At 34.2% G+C, this 12,234-nt stretch overlaps 1 protein-coding gene across 1 annotated transcript in view; it reads left to right on the top strand.

The window, feature by feature from the left end:
• TNKS (tankyrase) overlaps positions 1 to 12,234 on the top strand; it is a 174,061-nt gene that overhangs the window by 14,209 nt on the left and 147,618 nt on the right. The window contains exon 2 of the mRNA XM_065899772.1: positions 11,119 to 11,343. Coding sequence (XP_065755844.1) covers positions 11,119 to 11,343 — 225 coding nt within the window. The remainder of the gene's footprint in view (positions 1 to 11,118; positions 11,344 to 12,234) is intronic.

Genomic DNA, 12,234 nt, shown 5'->3' with positions numbered 1-12,234 from the left:
CGATTTTCATCCAGCTCCCCCTCCTGCCACCCCCCCACCGTCTCTGATAACCACAAATCTGATCTCTTTTACTATGAGTTTGTTTACTTTTAAAAATATTTATTAATTTAAATTTATTTATTTATTTATGTATTCATTTATTTATTTATTTATTTTTGGCCGCATTGGGTTTTCGTGCTGCGCACGGGCTTTCTCTAGTTGCCGCGAGAGGGGGCTGCTCTTCATTGCGGTGTGCGGGCTTCTCATTGCGGTGGCTTCTCTTGTTGCGGAGCACAGGCTCTAGGTGTGCGGGCTTCAGTAGTTGTGGAGCACGGGCTTATTAGTTGCTCAGCGGCATGTGGGATCTTCCGGGACCAGGGCTCAAACCTGCGTCCCCTGCATTGGCAGGCAGATTCTTAACCACTGTGCCACCAGGGAAGTCCTTGTTTACTTTTTAAATACAATTGACTCATGACATTATTTTAGTTCCTGGTACACAACATAGTGATTCGATATTTCTATACATTACAAAATAATCAGTTATCATTTGTCACTATACAAAGACATTACATTGTTATTGACTGTATTCCCTATGCTGTACGTTTCATCCCTATGATTCATTTATTTTGTACCTGGAAATTTGTATCTCTTAATTTCCCTCATCCCCCAACTCCCTTCTCCTCTGGCAACCACCTGTTTGTTCTCTGTATCTGTGACTCTGTTTCTGTTTTGTTATATTTGTTCATTTGTTTTGTTTTTTACATTACATGTAAGTGAAATCATAACGATATTCGTCTTTCTCTGTCTGACTTATTTCACTTAGCATAATACTTTCTACATCCATCCATGTCACAAATGGCAAGATTTTCTTCTTTTCTTATGGCACAGTAATATTCCTCTGTGTGTGTGTGTGTGTGTGTGTGTGTGTATGTATGTGTATAATACCTTCTTTATCCATTCATCTGTTGATGGACACTTAGGTTGCTTCCATGTCTTGGCTATTGTGAATATGCTGCAATGAACATAGTGGTGCATATATCTTTCTGATTTAGTGTTTTTGTTTTCTTCAGAAAAATACCCAGGAGTGGAATTGCTGGATCATATGGTAGTTTTTTTGAGGAACCTCCATACTGTTTTCCATATTGGCTACACCAGTTTACATTCCTACCAGTGCTACACAACAGTTCCCTTTTCTCCACATCCTCACTAACACTTGTTATTTGTTGTCTTTTTGATGATAGCCATTCCAACAGGTGTGAGCTAATAGCTCATAGTAGTTTTGATTTGCATTTTCCTGATGAATAGGGATGTTGAACAACTTTTAATGTGTTTCTTGGCCATCTGTATGTCTTCTTTGGAAAAATGTCTGTTCAGGTCCTCTGCCCATTTGTAAAATTGGGTTGTTTGTTTTTTTAATGTTGAGTTGTATGACTTTTTTGTATATTTTAGATATTAACCCCTTATCAGATACATCATTTGCAAATATCTTCTCCCATTCAGTAGATGGCCTTTTCATTTTGTTGATAGTTCCCTTCATTGTGCAAAAATTTGTAGTCTGATGTAGTCTCATTTGTTTACTTTTGCTTCTGTTTCTCTTCCCTGAGGAGACACATCCCTATTGCTAAGACTGATGTCAGAGAGCGTACTGCCTGTGTTTTCTTCTAGCAGCTTTATGGTTTCAGGTCGTACATTTAAGTGTTTAATTAATTTTGAATTTATTTTTGTATATAGTGTGAGAAAGTAGTTCAGTTTGATTCTTTTGCATGTAGCTGTCCAGTTTTCCCAACATCATTTATTAATTTTTAATTCAGTACAGTTATAAGTTACTGTGTTTAATGGACCTTTAGAGATGCTCACGGATATCTAGAACTACTGGTATTAAATTGCTGAATGATGACTTTGTTAGCTGGGAAAGAAAAGTTACTTTAGGAACCTTACAGCTATTGCATAAATGTGTCATGGCTGAAATTTGTTTCATTGAAAGTAATTTTATTGTCATTGTTTTTTTTTTTTAATGCTTTTATGGGGGTGGAGGTGGTTTGGTATACTTAAGAAAGTAACCAGGCTATTCTGATATTTTAGGTTCAAGTTTTTCCTAATGTTTTTTGAGAGAACAGTGAACACGTCTCATCTGTCACCAAGTAACTTTTTATCTTTCCCAACTTACTTTCTGTTATGTCTTCTGTCAGGAAAATAGATATTATATATATATATATAAAGTTCATGAGTTATTTTGCTAGACAGTCCCAAACTTATTTTATTGTTACTTTGAGTGTCTTTTGAGTATAATTTTTTTGCACTTAAGGAAAAAAATGATAAATAAGTATATGTGAGAGATGCAGTATAAATTTTTTCATTGGTTTTATAAGTCTAAGTCAATGAATTTAGCAGTTCAAATGATATATAGTGCTTGTGACTTTGCTGACAGTCCAGTTAGGTCGAAAGAGTCTTTAAGCTATGACTTTGCTACTATAAATTAAAACGTCACTTTTTAATACTCCAAACAGTTTAGGTTTTTCTCCTTTTATTAAATTTTAGAATGCATTGTTGTTATTTACAAGATTTAATATTGCCCAAGGTTGTTCCTTTGAAGCTTTAAGTTTAGGCAGTTTAAAATGCTGAACACTACTGAAACAAATTACTGTCTCTATGAACTCAGATCTAGTGAATAGATACCAGTGACCTTACATTTGATATTGAAACATTTTTGAGTGGTTTTAATTGAAACTCTTAACATTAGAATAAGAAACTTGGTACGTATATTGGGTTTAGGTAATGTGTAATGAATTTAGGTTTTCCTCCAGTGCCAGCACAATGCTTTCCACATAGTATATTTTAAAATTTCTTTGAGTATGTGAAATAATGTAATTGTTTCTCCTACTGCTTAGGGGAAAGAATGTGCTGAACTTTACAAGAGGTTCCTATTACTTAGTTTGGTTAGGGAAGAAGAATTCATCAGTGTGAACTTTTTATTGCTACTTCGCTTGCCCTGCTGAAATTCAGACTCTGTTACTTATGACTCAGAGGTTCTGCGTGATCTGGTTTTACTGACCTTTCCTAATGCACCACTGCCCCTTCCATCCCCAAAGCAATGAAAACCTTAAAATACCCAATAATCCTTGACAGATATGCATAGGGTATTAATGGAGAAAAATAGAAGAACATAAGAGACCTCAATTGAAGGAGAGGTATATCATACATATGGATTAGAAGACTCAGTACTTAAAATTTTCAACTTTTCAGAATTAATTCTAATCAGTAAGCTTTTAAAGAAAATAATTTCCAACAGGCTTCTTCATGGAACTTGAAGATATTTATATTGAACATCAAAAAACAGTAATAGCCAATATAATTTTTTAAGAGGAACAGAGTGGATTGACATTGCCCTACTCAATATCTAGGCTTATTTTGAAGTTAAACTGTTGAACGAACAAACTGATGGAAAAGAAAAGATACGGAAAAAAATAAAATTAGATCTTTAACTCACACCATACTTACAAGATCTAAATGTGAGAAGCAAGATTATAAAAGTAATCTAAAAGAAAATATAGGAAAGTATGTGAATAGGAAAGATACTTTAAAGATCACATAGGAAGCACAAACCATGCTTCCTATGTATGTAGGGAAAGATTGTTTAAGTTTAAAACTTGTCTGAAATCAAACACAATGTAAACAACGTTTAAAGACAAGCCATAAACACAGAGAATATATTTATAATGCATATAACCAACACAAGATTGGTGTTCAGAATATATAAAGAACTCCTACAAAACAATAAAAAAAAGACAAATGAAAAATTGGGCCAAGATATCTGTCTGATAGTTGACAGATGAAACCTAAATTGTCAGTAAATACATGAACAGATGTTTGTATCAATTTGCATGGATTCAGCTATAGATATTCCAGAACTCAACCAACAGAAACTTAAAGCGTAAGGACATTTATTTCCTGCTTGACAAGTCTAGAGGTAGGAAGTTCAAGAGTTGGTCCAGTACCTTATGAGCATAGGAAGGATCTGTGCCATTATTTTCATAATTCCCTTGACCTTCTTATCATTTCAGTGGCTTCAGATGTCACCACCTTTTATGAGAAATTTTCTAAAAATAGAGAGGAAAGGAGAAAAGAGAAAAGAGAAAGGGACCCTCTTCCTTCATACACCTTCTCTTAATGGGGAGAAAAATCTTTTCAGAAGTTTCTAGATTTTCCCTGCTGTCTCATTGCCAGTCACTGACAGAGAGGAATGAAATCACCTTTCCGGCTTAGAGTAATCAGGAGTCACTCCCTGGACTGGGGAAAGGATTGCCTTCTCTTAGCATATATTGTCTGTCCAATTCCTGAGCAAAATAGAATTTCTGTTTGCCAGCAAGAAAAGGGGATAATTAGAAAAAGCATTTGACAAAATTCAAATCCATTTATGATAAACAGTCAACAAAGTGGGTATAGAGGGAACATAACTCAACATAATAGAGGCCATATATAACAAGCTCACAGCTAACGTCGTACTCAGTGGTGAAAAGATGAAAGCTTTTCCTTTAAGATCAGGAACAATACAAGGATGTCCACTCTTGCCACTTTTATTCAACATAACATTAGAAGTCCTAGCCAGAGCACTTAGACAAGAAAAAGAACTAGAAGTCATCCAAATTAAAAAGGAAGAAGTAAAATTGTCACAATTTGCAGATGGCATATTATATATAGAAAATCCTAAAGGCTCCATCAAAAAGCTTTAGAATAAGAAAATTCAATAAAGTTGCAGGGCATAAAATCAATACATAAAAATCTATAGCCTTTCTTTGCACTAATAATGAACTATCAGAAAGAGAAATTAGGAAAACAATCCGATTTACAATTGTATCAAAAAGAATAAAATACCTAGGAATAAATTTAACCAGGGGGGGTGAAAGACCTGTATATTGAAAACTGTAAGACATTAATGAAAGAAACTGAAGAAAACAAATAAATGGAAAGGTATTCTGTGCTCATGGATTGAAAGAATTAAAGTTGTTAGAATGTCTATACTGTTCAAAGCAATATATAGATTCCATGCAACCCCTATAAGAATTCTAATGGTATTTTTCACAGAAATAGAACAAACAATTTTCAAATTTGTATGGAATCACGCAAAAGACTCCAAATAGCCAAAGCAGTCTTGAGAAAGAGGAACAAAGCTGAAGGCATCACATGCCCTGATTTCAAACTACATTACAAAGCTAAAGTAATTAAAACAGTATGGTATTGGCATAAAAACAGACATATAGCTCAATGGACAGAATAGAGAGCCCAGAAATAAACCCATACATATATGGTCAATTAATTTATGACAGGAGCCAATAATATACAACGAGGAAAGGACAGTCTCTTCAATAAATGAGATTGGGAAAATTGGACAGCTACATGGAAAAGAATGAAACTGGACCATTGTCTTACACCATACACAAAAATTAACTCAAAATGGATTAAAGACCTGAATGTAAGACCTGAAACCATAAAACTCCTAGAAGAAAACATAGGTGGTAATCTCCTTGACATAAGTCTTGGTGATGATTTTTTGACTCTGACACCAAAAGCAAAAATAAACAAGTGGGACTACATCAAACTAAAAAGCCTCTTCATGGCAAAGGAAACCATCAACAAAATGAAAAGGCAAACTACTGAATGAAAGAAAATATTTGCAAATGATATTTCTGGTAAGAGGTTAATATCCAAAATATGTAAAGAACTCATGTTGAGGGGCTTCCCTGGTGGCGCAGTGGTTGAGAATCCATCTGCCGATGCAGGGGACACGGGTTCGTGCCCCAGTCTGGGAAGATCCCACATGCCGCGGAGCGACTAGGCCCGTGAGCCATGGCCGCTGAGCCTGCACGTCTGGAGCCTGTGCTCCGCAATGGGAGAGGCCACGACAGTGAGAGGCCCGCGTACTGCAAAACACAACAAAACAAAACAAAAAACTCATGTTGAAAACAATGACGGAAGAATGTGTGTGCGTTTGTGGGTGAATTGAAATTGAGTAGTCAGTCAAAGTCTCTCCTAGTTGTTACCTTTTGGCTGAGAATTGGATGACAGAAGGAGCTAGGCATGTGAAGATCTGGGTACAAGGTCTTCAGGCAGAGCACACAGCAATTGCAGAGTCCTCTAGACTGAAATAAGTTTGTCATATCCAGGGAACAAAAATGGAAGACAGGGTTAGTAAAGCTCAATGAGATGGGAGAGGTGAGAGTGGCCAGCTCACATAGTGCCTTGTTATGTCATAAGGAGATTTTAGTAATATTTTATGTGTGTTATTGGAATCCATTGCAGGATTTTAAGTAGGGAAGTGACCTAATCTGATATGTGCCTTGAAAAGATCACTCTGTCTGCTCTGTTAAGCATGAATTGTTGGGCAGCAGCTGTGACAGTAGAGAGACAAACAGGTTATGTGCTGAAGTCTAGACAAGAGATTGTGGAACTTGAAACCAAGCTGGTGGCACTGGGGAGTAGGCAGATTTGAGATGTGTGTTTGGAAGTACAGTTCACACATATCAGGACTGAGGGAAAGAATTCTTCAACAGTAAAATGAGGGTAATGGTATCTCTCACAGGGTGTTATCACAGGAGCCAATGTTTGTCAAGCATTTGGCATACTTCTTGACACACATAAGAGCTTACTAAATGTTAGATACTTAACCATTATTATTGTTATTTTTATTGTTGTCAAGAATAGGGCATGTACTTTAAGCAAAAAGAATTTTTCTGTAAAAGCTAAATTATACCTGTTGTACAACTCTCAGATTGGAAGTGTTATAGCACATACTGTTTTGTTGGTAAAAATCAGAGTATTACTCTGTCTTAATTTTTAACAACCTTTGGATCGGAGGGAGATGGTTCATTTGTTTTCCTTTTGTACTTCATAATACTGAACCATAAATAAATAAATATATATATATATATATATGTATGTATGTAGCAACATTCCTTTTAAAAGCTGTGACTTAACTTTTTTAAATGTGTGCTAGCTTGACGAGCTAGGACGCTGAAAATCTTGTCTGCAGTATGTCTGTAATGCTTTCACTTAGGGACTGTTTCTTTGAGTTAGTTATTGATAACGTTACTTCAAATTCTATGTAGTTCTTTGAACTGACCCTAATTATTATTTTTACTTTGGTTCTTTAGACCCAAATAAACAAATCAATTATAGAGATAATTATGACTACAAACCTTGGTTATGAAACAAAGGCCTTATATAACCATCAGAGATAACGAATTCTCTTTATGTGTGAAAAATAATGCATATGCATTCAACATGGATAGAATGGCGAATGACCAATTATGATTTGTGCTTAACAGTACAGGTAGAGTATATGTTTTGATAAACTTTTTATGTGTGGTTTTCTAAATTACAGTACTTTACATAGGGGACTTATTTGTTTCATAGATAACAAAACCTCTGATTTAATAATGTATTTTAATACAAAATCAAATTAGAAGAGTTTATGTCATAATTGCCATATAAAATGTATCTTTACTGGTTTTGACTGTTCACCTCCACCTTCTTTTATAAACTTATATGTGTACACCCACATATATTTTATACAAAATTATGTTTTTATATAATAATTAAGAAAACAGATAATCAAAAATAAAAATATTCCATACTTCTACTGCTTAGTGATTTAGTCTCTTTTTCTACCCATCTATGTATCAAATATATATATATATTTTCTCCTATATTTTGTTTTATATATTTTTAATCTAAAAGACTGATCTAAAAAAATATCTATGTTGTTGAATTTTCTGTAATATCCTGTTTTGTGTGTGTGTGTGTGTGTGTGTGTGTGTGTGTGTATGGTCTATACCTTTTTTGGTGATTTTTTTTCATTGTGGTAAAATATATGAATTTTAAAATGTTAAAATTTTGTTTATTTTAAGCAATTTAAAAATAAAATACCATTTTAGCCATTTTAAAGTATATGACTCAGTGACATTAAGTACATTCACAGCGTTCTAGCATCCTTTTAATACAGGATGGTATTATATCAAAAACCATCACTTCATCATTCACTTAACAGAGTCTTTATTGTTGGACATCTAATTTCCATGATTTTCTATAAATAATGTTATGATAAATATTATTTTTATTTGTTTAGTAGGCATTCAATTTATACTGTTTTAATACAATAATTTTAGACCCAGTATTACACATACAAGTAAATCTAAAAGGAGGGGAAAATACATGTTACATTTGTACACCAACATTAATGTGCCTGCAAGTTCCTATCATAACACAAAATTCTAGTGAAACTGTTAAAAGTGGCATATCCTGGTGTATGACTTCTATCTACAATTATGTCTGGGACCAAATGCATTCACATTCCTCCACATGACTCCACAAGATCACTTCATAAGGATTCACAGGCCCCAACATAGCACCAAATGAAGAATTTCCTTGCCACCAAAGATTCAGGGAATGAGCATAGAACTCCAAAAACTACTCTGAAGATGACTCTCTTTATGTTTATTCTCACCATTTTCCAATTTGTTTAGATGTAGCTAAATATGGTCTACAAGTACCTACAAAAGAAGTTGGCCATAAAATTACTTATAATAACACAGCAAAATTTAGTTCTCTGCAAAATAAGTTAATATAATACTATTTGTTCCCTCCCATAGATAACTTTGGATTTGTAATATTTAATTTCCTTCACTTCTATTTTAAAAGAAAGAAAAAACATACAATAGGGGTAGCCAAACTATTGCATGGAAGTATTTATCCCTTACTTTCTCTCCACTTTACAAAGCAAATTGTATGATTCTAACACTTAAAACAAAATAGACTTTAGGAATAATTTGTTCTAAACTACCTGTATAAGTTTCCTGTGGCTGCTGTATCAAATTACCACAAACTCTATGGCTTTAAAAGAAATTCTTTTCTGTCACAGTTCTGGAGGCTGTCAATCCAAAATCAGTATCACTGGGCCAAAATCTAGGTGTTGGCAGGTCTGTGCTCCCTACCAGGCTCTAGGAGAATCTGTTCCTTGAGTATTCCTGGTGGATGCCAGCATTCCTTAGCTTGTGGCCACATCACTCTAATATGTTATATAAATATTCTTGATGCAAAATATTTGTTCATATATGAATCATTTTTAAATGATAAAGTTTGAAAAGAGGTATTGTTGAGTCAGAGAGTATATTTGTTTAAGCCTATTCATGATAATGCTACATTTTTTCTAAAATGTCATACCAGTTTTTATTCACATTATCAGTATGTGAGCACAGTTCCATTTCACCACTTCCTTGCTGATACCAAGCATTTTTGTTTTGTTTTCTTTTGTTTTATATTTTAGATGTAAAAGTTTTAGTAAAAAGTAAACACACTCTTTGCTGTTTTGCTTCAAAGTTATAATGTGTATTTTTTAAAGTACCAATTGATACGTTAAGAAGTATCTTATTTTATCTTTATTTATTAGTGAAGAAAGGAAATTAGTTCTCAAACACTGTTAATACACTGATGAGGGTGTGTTTGCACTCAGGCTTTACTCAGATCTATAAAGCAGGAAAATCACTAAATCTTCATGGGTAAAGAAAGCACCTATGGCCCAGTGGGAGAGTAGGTCTGTGACAGTAGAGGCAGGAGGCACATTGAAGTCAGAGAATTAAACAGAATGTAATATCTGTTAAGTTCGGCAGATAATAAAGAAACAGCAGGATGGTGATAGTTACATTAGCATGTACCCTATACTTTTGGTGTTCCAGTTACTAATATGAAATTGACTTCTTTTCACCCCAAATTTTCAACTTAATTTGAAGAATATTTTCTGTGGAAACCTAATTCTGATAAATATCTGTGGAAACATATCTTTTACTTTGAAGACTTTTTCTTAGAGCCTGCTTTCCTGGAATGAGTGGATTTCTAAAGATAGTGTGGAGGACATAACGTTGAAAGAAACCTTTTTCGTTTTCCTTCTATTTTCCACATAGTTCTCATTTATTTAGTTTATATATGCATAAAATAAAGGAAGATAGGACCCTTATTGCTTTTCAGTTTTATTTAAGATGTCATTTTCTAACAGCATTGCATGGTAAGGAATAGCATGGAGGTAGAGATACCTAGCCAGTTAAGTTCTAGTTAAATTTAAAGTAGGAAAGAAAGGATCATAAATGACAGTATTAAGCTGTAAAGATAAAAATACTAATATTTTCAGTTTCCTTTTTTTTTAACCCATTGCAATGTAGCTTGTAACTTCATCACAGTACTATAATGACTTTAAAATTGTCAAAATAACTGTTCTTTTCCATTCTCCATTGATCTCACTAAATGCTCATCATGCTGGACTTTGCATAGTGTTGTTGCCCTTTGACTTCCATAATGGTGTGTTTTCTTGGTTTTCCTTACCTTTCTCAGTGCTTGCCTAGTCCTTACAGTGCTTTAGATTTTTTTCTAGCTCTTCCGACAACCCCCCACCATTTTTCTGTCTGAAAATTGTGATACTTTTCACCAGTGTTCTGGCTCTGTATTTCCAAATGCCTGCATTCTCACTTGTTTGTCATAAAATTTCCTCCAACTCAGTAAATCCAAGCTTGAATTGTTTCACCTAACTACCCATTCATTTAGTTTGGCTAACAGTCCCAAGATAGATGTTATGGCATTATCTTTATTTCTTCCTTTTCAAATATCTTGTAACCAAACTATCACCACATATTTCTGGTTTCCATATGTTCTTCTCCAGTTGCCCTAGTGTAATGTTGACTGTTGTGATTTGGCTTAGATTTGGTTGTCATTGGTATTTAAATAACCTTTATTAAAACGTAGAGATGGATTTTATACATACGATTTTGTCTTGTGAAGCATGAGGGGAAAGTGAATGCCTTGGACAGGAATCTTGCCTCATTCATTTTACATTTCTAGCACAGTTGCCCAGCACATAATAGATGTTGAAGAAATGTTTTTTGAAGGAACTGAGCAAATTAAGGGAAGAGCTTTCTTAGTTCTAAGTTCTGTGAGATGAGAGAATCCATTTGAATGGCAACTTTTTTTTTTTAACCTTTTTGCTATAGAACACAGTACTTCAGTTGTTCGTATTTGTTGATATTGTTAAAGGAATTCTAATGGTTCTTTTTACAAAATTGACTTACAGTATAAAATATTTTCCCTCTTCCGTTTTAGGTTTTGGAAGGAAGGATGTCGTAGAACACTTACTGCAGATGGGTGCTAATGTCCATGCTCGTGATGATGGCGGTCTCATCCCGCTTCATAATGCCTGTTCTTTTGGCCATGCTGAGGTTGTGAGTCTGTTACTGTGCCAAGGAGCTGATCCAAATGCCAGGGATAACTGGAACTATACCCCTCTGCATGAAGCTGCTATTAAAGGAAAGATCGATGTATGTATTGGTAAGTATTATTTGTTGATATCTAAATTGTACTATCAGCCTGACAGGTGTAACATTTTAAATGAAGGTTTACACAAGGAAGAAGGGTAACTTTTTCCTTGTTTTTTATTGCAGTGGAAATAGTGTTCCCAGAGAATAAATAAAGAAGGCTTTATTACTTATTCTTAGAAACAATTCTTTTCCACCAAGGGGAAGTAGAGAGATGGAAATCTAAAGTTGGTTAAGAACAAGTTTCGCAACATTAACTCTCCAAATGTGAGGCAAATGTCCACTGGTGTGGAACTAAATTTTGATGGATTACTGTTATCAAATTTAGTTAATTTACAGTCTCTTTAAAAGACTGCAAGTTTTCCATCCTAGCGTCAATGAGAACCATTATAAAGTATAAGTTCTAACTGAACTGGATGACATATTTGGAGGTTTTAGGTTGATTCAAGGAAAGTCATGTAGTACTAAGGCAAAACCTCTTTCTTTATGTTACTAAAATTGAACACCAGCTATTTTATTAGCACTGGAAAAGCTCTGAGTGGTTTGAATACAGTAGTTCAAGGCTTAATATTTTCAACATGTGCCATAGTCTAGAGAAAAAGCAATTTCAAACAAAATTGAAATTTTCAACGATTTTAAGTATTGTGATTATATGAAATTGTATTCAATCAGCATGTCTATTTTATATGTATCTAAGTATATATATTTTTTGATTTTGCTATATTTTATAAACTCTTTCATTTTGAATCTGAAACAAGCTTCTAGAGAACAAGCATAATTTCTCCTGAGTGTATCATCTCCTTGAAACTTAAGGTGGTGGATGTTCGTTTAGCCTGTGGCAGGTTGATTTACATAATTGTTGTCTTCCTGAATGGCATCCATTTGTTTAGTCAGATATTTTTAT

The sequence above is a fragment of the Phocoena phocoena genome, chromosome 21 (genome assembly GCF_963924675.1).
Source record: "Phocoena phocoena chromosome 21, mPhoPho1.1, whole genome shotgun sequence".
In the NCBI taxonomy this organism is placed as follows: domain Eukaryota; kingdom Metazoa; phylum Chordata; class Mammalia; order Artiodactyla; family Phocoenidae; genus Phocoena; species Phocoena phocoena.
The sequence above is the reverse complement of the archived record's forward strand: the minus strand, read 5'-3'. Positions and strand labels throughout refer to the sequence as shown.